The sequence below is a fragment of the Trachemys scripta genome, chromosome 2 (genome assembly GCF_013100865.1).
Source record: "Trachemys scripta elegans isolate TJP31775 chromosome 2, CAS_Tse_1.0, whole genome shotgun sequence".
Lineage (NCBI taxonomy): Eukaryota > Metazoa > Chordata > Testudines > Emydidae > Trachemys > Trachemys scripta.
Window position 1 is genome coordinate 114,610,924 of NC_048299.1, and position 16,102 is coordinate 114,627,025.

The following is a 16,102-nucleotide window of genomic DNA, read 5'->3' on the forward strand; positions in this document are numbered from 1 at the left end:
CCTAAGAAATTTAAAGGCCTAATAAAATTTAATATTACTGCTTTTTCCATTGCAGTAAATGAGAATACTTTTCTGTTGTTCACAGTTAAACTTAAAACAAAAAATGGTGACCCAAGACTGCATAATTCTGAAAATTTGCAATATCACTGGAGTTTTTTGTAGTAAAGAATGAAGAACTGTTATTGGGTCAGTGACTTCTGCACACATGATGATAAAGTGAAAGTTACATTGGTAATACTTTTCAAAGCCACTAAAATGTACTTATTAAGATACTATCAAAAATAAACAGTATGTCATAGAATTAGGCCAAGTAGAATATGAAAGAGTATTCTTATAGACATGGATACATTTTCAGAGCGAGAGAAATGCATACAGAAGATAAAATTGTTTTTGCTATCATCTGGTGTTACAACTAATGGTATTATATTGTAATTAGGCTGACTAGTTATATTTATATTGGTCGCTGTTCATATATAATAAATATGAAAGGAATATGGCTTGATCCTTCCTACAAAGCGCTGACTACCCCAGTTCCCACTAAAGTCACTCGGAGCTGAGGGTGGGATTGTACAGGATTATTTCTGTAGTTTTGGTCCCCTCCCTTTACTGCTTTCAAAGCAAAATAAGAGCAGGCTTTTTTTTTTTTTTTTTTTTTTTTTAACAAAAAATAATCACAAGGATTTTTCTTCTGTTTACTTGTTTTATTCCAGAACCCGTTTTCAGCCTCTTTGCGTACACAGACAAAAACACAGCTGTGCATAGCCGGATCATTTGGTCTTGTGATTGGACCCCAGACAGCAAATATTTCATTACCGGAAGTCGGGACAAAAAGGTAACTAATACAAAAGGAACTAACAAATAGAGCAGCATAAAGTAAGCATTGAGTTGAAATAAATGTATTTGGATTTAGCAACTGTATCATATGTATGAATAGTGACACAGAAGTCATTGGGGCTACTTGGGTGCATAAAGCTAAGCACGTACATAAGCATGTGCAAGATTATGGCCAGTGATTTGCTTTTTTTTTTATTGTGTATAGCAACAAAAGGAGAACATGATGTATGTCATTTTGTGCATGTGTTTTTTAATCAAGGATTCTGTAACTTGATTCATTCCGCTCTTACAAGTAGACTTATATTTACCAAATATTGTTACCAATATCTTTAATAATACCACTCTAAACTCTGTTTTTAAGAAAGATTTGAATTCCTATAAATAGAAGCTGTTGTTTATTTCAGCGGGGGCGGGGGGGGGGGGGGGGGGAGAGAGTTTTGCTCTATCTACCTCCATACCACAATACAAAATTACTGCTATTCCTGATGTGGTCTTAGTTCCTAAGCACAGGTACATAAAAGATAAAAGGGAACAATTGACTCTCTTCTTTCTAATAGGTCATTGTCTGGGGTGACTGTGGCTCAGCTGGAGCTACTGAAAGCAGTGGGCCAGGTGCAGTCGAGCCTTGTTCTTCAATACTGGATGTTGGGGATTCTGTCACTGCAGTCAGTATCAGCCATGTGCTTGCTCCTGATGAAAGGTATTGTTACCTCTGCATTCTATAATTCATTTGTTGGTGGCTTTTTTCTTTTTACCTGAAATTGATATTTGTTTTCCACTTTAGTCAGTGCAAGCCTTTTCTAGGTCTGTTGCTTGCTCTCTTTTAACATTATTTTTTTGTTTTCATTTACATGTTCTTTTGATGATGATAAAATATTGATTTGAAGAGCAGGTTTCAACATAAAATGTGTATGATTTGGGCAGTGATCAGCTTTTTTGAAAATTGTTGATTCAAGCTTTTTAGAAATAACACAGTTGTTCATTCTCAACAGTTACATCATTGCAGTAGGGTTAGAGTGTGGGAAGATTAACTTGTACACATGGAAGCAGTGTGAGCAGAGACCAATGTTGACTGATTGGACCAAATGTGTCGAGACTGACAACAGGTATCTTTTTTTGGGTGAAGGGGCTCATGAGCGGTTCTCCAGACCTATCCTGTCTTACAAGTGTGGCAAGGTACCTTCTCGGTCTCACCAGCCTCAGCTGTTTTTAGCCTTGGTGAGACGGGCTTGGGTAAAAGGGTCCTTCTAGGATGCATAGGGGAAGTCCATTCCCTCTCTCAGCCAGTCTTTTGGGCTCCTTTTCCTTCCCTTATGGGAGGGAATGCAGCCTCCCCTCCTGGTGAGGTTTGCTGTCTTGCTGCTCCTAGCCTACTGGCAGCTTGACTTCTCTCTCTCCTCCCCCCTCTTCTCCCAACAGGGGAGGGTTTAAAAAGGTCTCAGGCAGCCCTTAGTTGGAATCAACTGATCTTAATTGACCTCGGGTAACTTCCTCTTAGCTGATCCTAATTGATTCTCTGGTAACCCCTTCTCAGCTGAATCTGATTGACCTTTAGTTACCCCTCCTCAGTTGATAGGGAGGAGGGCTTTTTAACCTTCTGGGACTGTTTTCTACCCCTCCCTTGCAGCTGTCTGTCCTGAGTTTAATCACATATCCCACCTCCCTGCTCAACATTACAGGGTTGGGCTACTTGGGTCGGCAAACAGTGCACCCTTGACAGGCCATCCGCATTGCCATGCTTGATTCCGGACCTATGCTGTACTCTGAAGTGGAAGGGTTGTAGCGACAGGAACTATCTTGTTACTCTTGTGTTTCTTTCTTTGTTTTGGTGCATCCACTTCAGAGGGGCATGGTCCGTGACGAGGGTAAACCTCCATCCGAGTAGGTAGTAGCGAAGGCTTTCTATGGCCCACTTTACCTCCGGGCATTCCTTCTCTACTACAGCATATTTACGTTCCCTGGGCAGGAGTTTCCTACTGAGCAACAGAACTGGGTGTTCTTCTTCTCCAACCATTTGTGAAAAAACTGCTCCCAACCCAACCTCAGAGGCGTCGGTTTGCAAGATAAACTCTTTCTCCCAATCTGGAGCTACCAGCACTGGGTCGGTGCAGAGGGCGGTCTGCAGATCTGCAAATGCCTCTTCAGCCGCGCTGGTCCATCTTACTATGTCTGGGCCACGGGCTTTTGTTAGGTCTGTCAATGGGCATGCCCTGGTGGCAAAGTGTGGGGTGAGCTGCCTATAGTATCCAACTAGTCCCAAGAATGCTCTGACCTGTTTCTTCTGGACTGAGCAGGGCCAATTCTGTATTGCCTCTAACTTGTTGAGTTGGGGCTTCACCGTGCCCCTCCCCACTATATACCCGAGGTATTTGGCTTCTGCTAGCCTAGGGGTTCTCAAACTGGGGGTTGGGACCCCTCAGGGGGTTGTAGGTTATTACATGAGGGGTTGCAAGCTGTCAGCCTCCACCCCAAACCCCGCTTTGCCTCCAGCATTTATAATGGTGTTAAATATATAAAAAAGTGTTTTTAATTTATAAAGGGGATCACACTCAGAGGCTTGCTATGTGAAAGGGGTCAGCAGTACAAAAGTTTGAGAACCACTGTGCTAGGCCAATCGCGCATTTGGAGGGATTTGCAGTCAGCCTTGCCTTCCTCAGGGTGTCCAGGACTGCTTCCACCTTCTCCAAGTGCGTCTCCCAGTCTGGGCTATGTATAATGACATCGTTGAGATAGGTGGCCGCATATTTGCCATGTGGACGCAACAGTTTTTCCATGAGTCGTTGGAAAAATTGCAGGAGCCCCATGTAAACCAAAAGGCAGGACTGAAACAGTTCCTCTAGTGTTGAAAAGGCCCTCTTCTTTTTGTCAGTCTTGGCTGGGGGATTTGCCAGTAACCCTTGGTAAGGTCAAAGGTAGACAAAAATCGTACTTTTCCCAATCGGTCAATTAGCTCATCTATCCGGGTTATAGAGTACGCATCAAATTGGGACACTTCATTCAGTTTCCAGAAGTCATTGCAGAACCTCATACTGCCATCAAGCTTAGGTACTAGGACAACTGGACTTGACCATTGGCTTTGAGACTCTTCAGTGACTCCTAACTTCAGCATTTTCCTGACTTCTGTCTTGATCTCTTCTCTTTTCGCCTCCGGGATCCGGTATGGCTTGACATTCACCTTCACTCCAGGCTCTGTGAGGATGTAATGGTGAACCTCAGTAGCCCTGCCTGGCATTTCCGAGAATACATCCTGGTTGCGTTTGATCATGTTGATCACTTCAGTTCATTGGTCAGGGGTCAATTCCGGGGATTTTCCCACTTGGCCGGGCTGGTTGCTTGCAGGGGGTGACGACCCTAGAGTGACCACATGAGCTTCTCTGTCTTGCCAAGGTTTCAACAGGTTTATATGATAGATCTGTTCCAGCTTCCAGCGACCAGGCTGTCGGACCTTATAGTCGACCTCTCCAATGACTTCTGTTATCTCGTATGGCCCCTGCCACCTGGCCAGGAGCTTGCGCTGCGCTGTGGGTACGAGCACCATTACCCAATCTCCCACCTGAAATTTTCGGATCATCGCTTGGCGATTGTAGTATGTCTGCTGGGCCCCTTGTGCCCTTTCCATGTGTTCCTGCACTATGGGGGTGACTTGGGCTATCCTGTCTTTCATCTGCAACACATGCTCGATGATGTTTCTCCCTGGGTTCGGCTGTTCTTCCCAACCCTCTTTGGCAATGTCCAGTATGCCATGGGGGTGGCGACCATATAACCGCTTGAATGGGGAAAACCCAGTTGCAGTCTGAGGAACCTCCCTTATAGCAAACATTAGGTATGGCACCAGGGCGTCCCAGTTCTTCCCGTCCCGGCTGACCACCTTTCGTATCATGTTCTTTAATGTTCTATTAAAATGTTCGATGAGGCCATCAGTCTGCGGATGATAGACTGACGTCCGTATGGTCCATATGTGGAGCATTGCACATAAATCCTTCATTAATTTAGACACAAGGTGGGTTCCTTGATCCGTCAGGATCTCTTTGGGTAACCCCACTCTAGAAAAAATTTGGATTAATTCCTTAGCTATGGTCTTGGACATAGTGTTCTGTAGGGGTACGGCCTTGGGGTATCAGGTGGCATAATCTAGCACAACCAGTATGTGCTGATGGCCCCGGGCTGATTTCTCCAGTGGCCCTACTAGGTCCATAGCTATTCGCTCGAATGGGACTTCCATAATCGGCAGAGGTACCAAAGGGGCCCTTAAGTGTGGTCGGGGACCATATAATTGGCATTCAGGACAAGAGGCACAATATCATCGGACCACCGCATAAATTCCGGGCCAAAAAAACCTCTGCAGAATTCGATCGAGGGTTTTATCTACCCCTAGATACCCCCCGAACAGATGGCTGTGGGCTAGATCCATCATGCCCCTCTGATGCGTCTGCAGTACTAAGAGCTGTTCCACGACTTGCTCTTGGACCCAGACTACTCTGTATAGCAGATCCCTCTTTATCATATAATATGACCCTGGACTCTCCCTTCCACAGCGACCCCATTCACCTCAACTGCTTCTTTGCGAATGTTGTTATATATCGGATCATTGGCCTGATCCTGCCCAAAATTCTCCAGTGAAGGTCCAATTTGCCCAAACTCAGGGGGATCTATTTCCGTCTCCCTCTCAGGGGGAGTCCATGGGGAACTGGGTCCGGCTGCGGGTTCGTCGACCGCCTGCATTGTCCCCTTGTCAGTTGGGCCAACTCTTTCCCCTACAAGTATAGGCTTCTGGTTCTGGGCCAAGGTTCTCATTCCCCTCCTCTTATCTGCCGTCCTTTCTCGCCAAGTCTTCCTGAGCTTCCCAGGAGGAGAGAACAAATCCTGGGCAAATTCATGGAAGACCGGCGGGGTGCTAACTATTGGGGTCATCCCATTGCTGTCGGGGTTTTTACCTTCTTCTGACTCCTCTCCAGGGAGTAGGCTGCCAAACCCTGGGAAGTCTCATCCTATGAGGACTGGATAGGGGAGTTTTGGGACTACTCCCACGGTCACCTTAGTGGGGTTTCCCATGACCTCTATTTTTACCGGGATTGTCGGGTAGTAATTGACATCCCCATGTACACAGGATATTCCTGTGCGCTTGGCCCGAGATAGTTGGTCTTGTCTGACCAGCTTTCCCGAGACCAGCGTGACCTCACTTCCCGAGTCCAGTAATGCAGTGGTCTCTATGCCATTCATTTTAATTGGTATAGTATGCCTATGAGGGATCATTGCAACCCTTACTAGATTTATTAGGTCGCATGGTCCTTCTATATCTCCCATGGGCTCTTTTAGGTTTGGGTATTGGGCAGCTATATGCCCTATTTTCCCACATGCATAACATCTGTACCCTGCTCGGGGCAGCCCCCTATTTTTCAGGCTGTTGGGCCTTACCCCCTGAGTCTTTCTCCCCCAGTCCGTAAGTCTCTCCGCAATCTCCGGCTGCTCTTCAGCCTCCTTCCTCCCCTCCATAGTTCTGCCTGGGGCTATGGCAACCCGGGTCCTCAGCGCAGAGACTTGCCTCCTATTCTGGTGCCTTCCTTCCCCAGTGGTCCGAGAAAGTTCTTGGGCTGCTAGATGTCTCTCTACAAGGGCAACTAGCTCATCATAGGAGGAGGGATCATTTTGACTGACCCATCCTTGCATGTCTGGTGGTAGCCCACTCATGTACCTGTCCAAAACTATGGTTTCCACAATTTTCTCCAGGCTGTGGGTCTCGGGGAGGAAGCCACTTCCGGGCTAGGTGGATCAGGTCAAACAGCTGGGACCTCGGCGCTTAGCTGTCCCAGTATTTCCACTCATGGAACCACTGGCCCCTTAAGGCTGTCGTCACGCCAGACCTCGCCAGGATCTCCGCCTTCACCTGGGGGTAATCTGTAGCTGCTTCTGTTGTCATGTCAAAATACGCCTTCTGGGCCTCCCCACACAGAAAAGGAACAAGGATACTTGCCCACTGGTCTTGGGACCAAGCCTCCCGCTGGGCCGTTCTCTCGAACGCGAGGAGATATGCCTCTACGTCGTCGTCAATTGTCCTCTTCTGTAAGTAGTTGCTTGCCCGCAGGGGCCGGGTCCCATAGGGCCATGCATCAGAGTGGTCAGGGCCTTTAGCTGGTTCACAACCTCATACAGGGTGGCTCGATCCTAGGCCACCTGGCTCATCAGTAATTGATTTGTCTCCTGCTGTATTTGCACTGACTCTTGCTGGGTAGTCATCGGAACCCTGATAGCCTCTTGTTGGACTGCGGTGGCCTGCACCAATGCCTTCACTACATCCTCCTCTTTTTTTTTCTTCTTCTTCTTCTTGGGGGTGATTTATCCTGCCCTGAGATGGTTCACCACGAAGTCTCACTCACAGATCCCACCTCTGACACCACGAGTGGCAAGGTACCTTCTCGGTCTCACCAGTCTCAGCTGTTTTTAGCCTTGGTGAGACAGGTTTGAGTAAAACAGTCCTTCTAGAATGCACAGAGGCAGTCCGTTCCCTATCTCAGCCAGTCTTTTGGGCTTGTTTTTCTTCCCTTATGGGAGGGAATGCAGCCTCCCCTCCTGGTGAGGTTCGCTGTCTTGCTGCTCCTAGCCTACTGGCAGCTTGACTCCTCCTCTCTCTCCTCCCCCCTCTTCTCCCAACAGGAGGGTTTAAAAAGGTCTCACGCAGCCCTTAGTTGGAATCAGCTGATCCTAATTGATTCTCTGGTAACAGCTTCTCAGCTGAACCTGGTTGACCTATAGTTACCTCTCCTCAGTTGATAGGGAGGAGGGCCTTTTAACCTTCTGGGACTGTCTGTCCTGAGTTTATCACACAAGTCATATGCAAGGAATGAGCTTTCTTTTGAGATCTGGACAGTATTGGAATTCTGAATTAAATTTATTTAGATACACTTTTTTTTTTTGCTATTTTTATGGTGTATCAAAAGCTTTAAAAAAATTTTCAGAAAAAGACAATATGCAACCCCTGTAACCCCAAGATATCCTCCAACAAAACCTGGGAAAGACCAGCATCAGCATTCCTGATATTGCCAAGGGAGAAATAAGCTTTTTAAAGACAAAAATATTATTTCAGGCTGCCATTAGACATCAGAGAAAGGCAAAAAGGGCATAAACCCAGTTTTTAAGAAATCCTTTGATGTCACCTTTAAGGGTAAAATAGGATTGAAGCTTTTAAAAATGTTTTTTAAAAAATCATTGTTAAAATGTGGAGAGGACTAGGAAGTGAGAGATGGCGTGGTGATTCTACTGATCTATGCCATCGACTGTGGGCTCCCAGCTCTGTATTCATTGGGAGTTGGTGCAGAGCTTTAGCTGTGCCAGAAAGGCCCCAGTCAGAATATGACTTTCTAATAGTTGTTCCCAAGTCATAGTCATACTTTAACACCAATTCTTCAGTTCAGTTCATTTTACCCAAATAACTGTTTAGTTTAAATTCAACATCCTAATCATCACTGTTGCTCAGGAAGCATTGTAGATAGAACAAGCAGTTTTATATGGCACCTTCCATACAGAAAGCAAATCCAAAAGGATTAGAACGTAAGGCATACATACCGGTACTGCAGTGACTTGGTGGGCACATACAACAATCATCATAAAGCTGGTCAGGAACATTTCATTGAACCAAAACGTTTCACAGAGACATCCGTTTCCACAAAACTTTTGTTCAGAGAGATCCTGTAACTGGGTGGGTAGAGGATTGGCCTGGGATGTCGGAGACCCAGGTTAAAGCACCCTGCTCTGCCTGATTTGGAGTGATCTGGGATGAAAAACTACTGTGAATCTGGCAGAGCAGGGACTTGAACCTAGGTCTGACACAGCCCAGAGTGATAACCTGACCACCTGGCTGGAGAGAGACAGATACTCACAGACACATCAGTTTTGTGTGAAAATGTTTCAAAAGGTTTGGTTTTCATTCCAATATGGAATGGAAAATTTTGAAACCACAAAAGTGGCAGTGAAAACATCCTCCTGCGAGCTCTAAGTCATTATGCTCCTAAGCACTAGCTTATGCATTGCATCCTGTTTTAAGAAGTAAGAAGAAAATTACTCAATATACTGGAATTATACTCAACTCTTTATCTTGGCGGCCTGGACATGATCATCAGTTCAAAACCTTAGACTGATATCTTTGGTAAATGACAGCAGTATTTTAGAGTACACTACAGGAAGGGAAGCTACAGTGTTTCTCTGATTTTGTAACTAGAAATTATAGATGAACTCCAATCAGAGCCGTGGACTAGAATCACCCTCCACCACCACCATACATTGAAGAAATTGGGATTCACATTTGGATCTGCAGATGAACAGTGTGACTTTGGCTCATGTATACGTAGTCAGTTTGAAAGACGCATCAAACAGTGTTTCTAGCATTTAGTCAGCAGTGTCATTTCTGAGCAAGTGAGATGCTTAACCTGAAACTAATGCGGTGAAACTTAAAATTGATAGCCGTTTTAATTATTGACAAGTGAGAGGATAAAATGTCATTAGTGTTGTTAATAACCCTAGAAATTCTGGAGTGTTTAATACCTTCAGGTCATGACAAGTCAATTTTTCTCAGCTGGTAGCACTGAAAGGGAGTGCACTAATTAGATAAATGATGATGTTTAAACTCAGAAGTCCAGCTGAGTTTGACATTTTGAAGTTGGTGTATGCATTCTTTTTTTCAATGTCTTCCATCTTCATTGCAGCCAAAGTCACACTCTTGCTATCAAACGGCTATGCTGGAGAAATCGGGTGGGCAGAGCTGGACATAACGACCAAGACAACAGTGAATGGTTGCAGCTTGCAAGTTGTGGAGATGATCACTGTGTAAAGATACTAAATGTTAACAGGTGTGCTCTTTAGATAAGGCAGCAGACCCAACTGAGCCAAATGAACCTGTATTTTAGTTTGTTTAACCATTTAATTTTTAAACTCCATTTTCTGTTGTGAAAACAGGAATATCTGACAAGTGTATTGATCTAATTTATTAAAGGATCTTGAATAATAGCACCTTGTAGTGTCTTGAAGTGTTAAATAATTATCTTATCCAGCAGTATTAGGAAGTTTCAAATACATTGGGTGTTCCAGCTAGTAAATATTTTGGAGTGTGTGTGAAATAGATGGGGGTTTCCACTTGATATAAAAATGGTGGAAAGGAGACAGTGTTTCTCCACTCTGCATGGAGATGGATAAGTAGAGAAATCAGTACTTCTATCATCCAGTTGAGAGGGAAGGAACTGTTTGTGTTTGGGCTTCAAATGAAGTATCAAAACATTTCAGACTTATTACAGTAACTCCCCATTTATCGTTGTAGTTATGTTCCTGAAAAATGCTACTTTAAGCAAAACCATGTTAAGCGAATCCAATTTCCCCATAAGAATTAGTGTAAATAGTGGGGGTTAGGTTCCAGGGAAATATACACACACACACAGTATAAGTTTTAAGCAAACAATTTAATACTGTACACAGCAATGATGATTGTGAAGCTTGGCTGAGGTGGTGGAATCAGAGGATGGGATATTTCCCAAGGAATGCCTTACTGCTAAATGATGAACTAGCACTTGTCTGAGCCCTAAAGGGTTAACACCGGGGTCTCAAACTCAATTTACTTTAGGGCCAGTGCCAGTCCTCAGATCCTCCCAGCGGGCCAATAATGTCACTCATGCCGTCCAGAACCCGCCCTCCAAAACTCCATCCCCCCAAACTCCGTCCCCCATCTGCCTAAGGCTCTGGGACGGAGTTTGGGTGGGAGAGGAGGTCTGGGATAGAGGATTGGGGTGCAGGCTCTGGGAGGGAGTTTGGGTGCAGAAGGGGTGAGCGGTTGGGCTCTGGGAGGGAGTTTGGGTGGGCGAGGGGGTCTGGGGTGCAGGCTCTGGGATGGCGTTTGGGTGCTGGGTGCAGGCTGGGGCAGGGGGTGGGGTTGCAGGCTGTGGGAGGGAAGAGGGGGTGCAGGCTCTGGGAGGGAGTTTGGAGGCGGGAGAGGGTATGTGGGGAAGGGCTGGGGTGCAAGCTCTGGGAGGGGGTTGGGGGCCCGCTTACCTGGAGCTCCAAGGCGGGGCGGGCCAGAGGCCTCCGCGCGCTGCTGCCCCCTGGCACTGCACCTGCAGCTTCTCATTGGCTGCAGGGGTGCCCGGGGCAGGGGCAGCACATGGAGGCACAGCCCTGCCCTGCCCCGCCCCAGGGCTGCAGGGAGGGGCCAGCAGACACGTGGAGCGAGCAGGCAGAAGCCATTGTAAATCGCCCAGGGGCCGTGCCAAGGGAGAGACCCAGCCACAAAATTGCTGGAGCCCCGCGGGCCACACTGGGGAGGTTCTCGGGCCACAGATGGCCTGCGGCCTGGGAGTTTGAGACCCCTGGGTTAACACGTTGTTAATGTAGCCTCACACTCTACAAGGCATAGGCACCAACTTCCCCACCTTCCCGTGGGTGCCTGACATTCCCCTGCCTCTGGCCCACCCCCACTCCACCCCTTCCCTAAAGTCTCTGCCCCAACTCCGCTCCCTCCCTGCCAATATTCCAACTCCTTCCCCAAATCCCCGCCCTGGCTCTGCCTCTTCCCCGCCTCCTCCCCTGAGTGTGTCGTATTTCCGCTCCTCTCCCTCCCTCCCGGAGTGTGCTAACGCTGCCAAACAGCTGTTTGGCCGCGGCCAGGCAGGAAGCACTGGGAGGTAGGTGGAGGAGCGGGGACGCAGCACGCTCGGGGGGGAGGAAAATGGGGGAGAGCTTGGCTGCCGGTGAGTGCAGAGCACCCACTAATTTTTCCCCCTAGGTGAGCCAGCCCCGTGGAGATGGGGTACAGGAGCGGGGGGAGGGGGACACCCTGACATCAGCACCCACGTCGGCGTAGAGCATCTTCCTTAAAGCGCTACAGCAGCACAGCTGCGCTGATGCAGCATTTTAAGTGTAGACCCACCCTTTGTTTCCCAAACTGGAGGAAGAGCTCTGTGTGAGCTCAAAAGCTTTATCTCTCTCACCACCAGAAGTTGGCCCAATAAAAGATATTAGCTCACCCACTTTGTCTCTCTAGCTTTACTTGGAGTAGTCACACTGAAGTCATGGCACTACTCATGGTGGTAGAGTTAAACACATGCACAACTGTGTGCAAGATTGGGGCCTGAAACAGGTTTATCTGGATTATAGACAAGAAACTGTGCAATGGTAAAAAGTCAGTCTTGCACATGAGTTAATATGTTAAAAGAAGAATAATTCCATGTAGTTTTATTTCACAGGGATGAAATTCTAAATGCATAATATTTAAGTGATCATTGAACTGAAAACCTGCTCATTTTGTTTCTTTCTCTGCGGACCACCAGATGTCAGTATAAGAAAAAGGATAAGCAAAGGACCACAGAATCTGTGATATATAAATGAAAAAACAAAATAAAATTATCGTTATTCAAAGGAAAATATTTGTTCTAGACTGAGGTTGTTTAAATAAATGCTTCTGATAAGCATCTTCCAGGAATAAAATGTTCACTCACCGTTTGTTGGGGTGGGTTGAATCTGACTTCAGAAAATTGAGAACAATCTTCAAATCAGATTGCATCATGTTCTGCGTTCCATAACCCTCACTCCAAAACTACAAGTTGAAGATCACAAGATAATTTTTAAATTCCATCTAAAGCAAGAAAAATTAAGAGTAAAATCCAAATTATTTTACCAAAAAGCTTTTAAAGAGTGGGAGTTTTCTGCATTTTATGAAATCCTGTTAGAGTTTGTGTTTTATCTTGTGGAGCCTGGTATAACCATGCGGGTGTCGTAAAAAGGGTTTACAACTGTGAGGTACTGTGCACTCTCTGGAAACCTGTGGGATTTGCAGTTCCTCAGCACCACAGTATGCCTATAAAAAGATCAACAGTATTTATTACAATAGGTGATTCCTTTCATTTATTTAAATTGGGATTTGGATTGCATAGTAAATAGAACTGCTTATTTAAGACATTTACAAATCACTCTTCCATTTTGAAACAAATTAAATCTTCCTTTTTTGAAGCAGTTAAACCACCTGAACTGAATTTAAAATAACCTTCCAGGACTATATGCGACGAGACAGAGCAGTTTCCCATTGCCTCTGGACTGCTGTAATCTACTGTAATTTAAGACACAACTAAAATGATTTTGCTGTTATTGGTCTAGTCTGTAATGGATACTTGTCAGCATCTCAAAATCACCACACAGTTTGGGATGATCGGCATTTTCCACTAGTGAGGTTAATAGTTGAATAGTAGGCTGAGGTGATGGCAGTGTGCTTGCTTAGCAGCTGATAACATTATGCCTTATTCTAGCCTGTGCTAGCAGTCTTCTTGTAAATTCAGGGATCAGTCAAAGAACAGGTAGTGAAAAGTACGTTTATTGCCTCAGTGAAGGAAAGGGAGGCCAGAGGCCTGGGTCCACAAAGGGACTTAGGCACTGCAATGCTCAGTGTTGTGGTGCCTAGAAAAAAAACAGGATTTCTGTGACCCACAAAGCCAAGTTAGGCACCTAGGCTCCCTATGCAATGGATGGGGTGGGGCGGGAGAGGCGCCATAGAACGCAATCCACAAAAGCCAGTCTGCCAGGTGGGGAGCTGCCTAAACTAGCCAATGGGAGATTCTGACAAATGGGGTGTGTCCTAAGCCCTGTCCCTCTCCCAAAGATCTAGGGACATCTATGTCCAGGCTATAGAGAGAAGCCTGTGTCTGCTCACAGTCCACGAATGAGAACCCACCACCTGGAATCAGGTGGCTTAGGTGCCAAAGTCATTTCTTGCAGGAATGAGTGAGGCACCTGTCTCACTCCACACAAAACAGCAGGAGGAGATAGTAGTGGTGCCCCAGGCCAGGGGGCAGAATACTTGCCTGAGATGTGGGAGACCCATATTCAATTCCTCTTTCTGCTAGAGGAGGAGAAAGGATTTGAAAAGAGGTCTCCCATGTCTTCAGAGAGGGCTGTAACCCCTGGGCTATGGGATAGTCTGATGTGGGACTCCCTCTCTCTCTCCTGGTGAAGCTATTCCACTGTGGGTAAATAGCGATGGGAGCAGGGAACTGAACCCTGGGTCTCCCCCTTCCCAGGTCCTTTCCCTGACTACCAGGCTACAGCATCATTCTCACTCATTTTCTCTGGCCTAATGACAATTGAAGTATTTCTCCACAGTGGAACAAGCTGGCACCAAGGAAATGTACCTGTAGGAGTTTCCAGAATTAAAAAAAAAGCAAAAACAGAATGGATTTATGGCCAAAAGGACCCACTGTGCTGTGTCTTCTTGCATAACATAGGCCATAGAAGGAATTCTTCCCTCTTACGCAATTGAACATTATTGAGACAAATAACTCATGGTTAGGGCCCTACCAAATTCATGGTCCATTTTGGTCAATTTCATGGTCATAGGATTTTTAACATAGTCAATGTCATAGTTTCAGATGTTTACATCTGAAATTTCATAGTGTTGTAACCGTGGGCCCTGATACAAAAGGGTATCATAGGGGGTGGGGTTGCAAGGCTATTGTAGGGGGATCGTGGGATTGCCACACTTACTTCAGTGCTGTTGTTGCCAGGGGTGCTGCCTTCAGAGCAGGGCAGCTGGACAGCTGCAGCTGCTGGCTGGGTGCCAACCTCTAAAACCAGCACCACTGCCAGCAGCAGTGCAGAAGTAAGAGTTGCAGGGCCTGGTGAGGGGGGGTGTTACTATATGTCCAGGTTTTCCAGTCAGCCTCCCCACAAGGTCGGTGGCTGACAGCTGGAGCTGCAGCCTCTCCGAGTGGGAGACTGACACCTGAAGCCATAGATGCCAACTCCGTGAGTGCTCTGGGGCTGGAGCACCTATGGGGAAAAATTAGTGGGTGCTCTGCACCCACCGGCAGCTAAGCTGAAAATGCTGGGCCTGTATGTTCCTGGCCCTGCCCGCAAGCGGTTTAAGCCACAGCAGCCTCAGGGTCAGGGGAGCCACCCTTGCCAGGAGCCTCCCCATAAGAAATCCAGAGGCTACAAGATGTGTCCTAGCCAATAGCCCTTGCAGGCCTCTCAGTCAAGCTCGAACTGCAGTAAGCAGGCAGGCAAGCTCTCATTTTGAGGGTATGCCTGAGAGCAACCTACTGGACTGATCCTCCCTCCCCTATTCTTGCCAACCGCCTTTCTCCTTTCCTCCCTGTGTGGGCATCTATAACATCGGACCAATGGGGCCTCAGTACAGTGGTGCGGGGCTATACCCGTCAGTTACTTTCTACCTCTCCTTCCCACACCACCCCCGCATCCCTCTTCAGGGACCCTTCTCATGAGAGTCTGCTCGCGCAGGAAATAGAGGGGTCACTACAGCTAGGTGCGGTGGCGGTCGTTCCTCCAGAGTACAGGAACAAGGGGTTCTATTCACGCTTCTCTTTAATCCCAAAGGCCAAGGGCAGTCTGAGACCTATCCTGGACCTGCGAGATCTGAACTGCTTCTTAGCGAAGTTGAAGTTCCACACAGTCACCCTGGCCTCCATCATCCTCTCCCTGGATTCGGGAGACTGGTATGCTGCCCTCGATCTGAAAGATGCATACTTTCACATCGCCATCTTCGAGGGACACAGATGCTCTCCACCTCCTGCCAGGCTTCAACCAACAACTGGCGCCAAGGGTGAGGGAAGGGCTTTCTTGGTCAAGCTCCTGCCTGCCATGACCTGTGTAGAGGTGCCACTAGCCTGCCCTGACAGCTTTGCTCATAGAGTAGGAGAACTGATATTTTGGTTGCTCCTGGTGTATATGCACAAGGAGCAGAGAAGTGCTTCAGATGGCCTCTTCTCACCCCAGCCCCATCTCGCCCCGCCCTCTGCGGGGGCAGCCAGAATCTATCACACTGTGTTAGTCATACAGTCAAGGTCTTCACAAATATTTTACTAACGTTCTCCTTGTTGTGGCTTATTTTATGCATTCAAGACTTTCAGTGCTGCTTTTCACAGCAAAACATTTGCCTGAGTTATATTTATTCCAAAGATATTAATTTTACATGAGCAAGAGTTAGGTTTAAAGTGTATAAAACAGTGGAAGTGCTCTCAATCCAATTTCTAACAATGCATGCAACTATTCCAACACCAGCACTACTGTTTTCATAGATATAATGCTAAAGTCTGCCTTCATTTACACTTGTCTGACCCTCAGTGCTCAGTGGGGTTGAATGGGTTTAACTGATTACAGCTTTAGGCCCAACACCTCTCTGTCGCTGAGCTGTTTTGATTGTTATAAAATAAATCTGACCCAAAACATTGTTAAAAAGCAAATTTTATTAAAAAAAAAAAAGTGGCAGTAATTTTAGCGACCAGCA

General features: G+C 46.6%; 1 protein-coding gene across 2 annotated transcripts in view; it reads left to right on the forward strand.

Annotated features, from left to right (window-relative positions):
- Positions 1 to 12,192, forward strand: part of ELP2 (elongator acetyltransferase complex subunit 2) — a gene marked incomplete in the record, with an annotated part of 113,662 nt that extends 101,470 nt beyond the window's left edge. The window contains 5 exon segments of one of the 2 annotated variants that reach the window (XM_034761460.1): positions 711 to 832; positions 1,392 to 1,534; positions 1,827 to 1,940; positions 9,531 to 9,674; positions 12,054 to 12,192. In XM_034761460.1, the coding sequence (XP_034617351.1) occupies positions 711 to 832; positions 1,392 to 1,534; positions 1,827 to 1,940; positions 9,531 to 9,674; positions 12,054 to 12,075 (545 nt within the window). 2 annotated transcript variants of the gene reach the window in all.
- Positions 12,193 to 16,102: the final 3,910 nt, after the last annotated feature.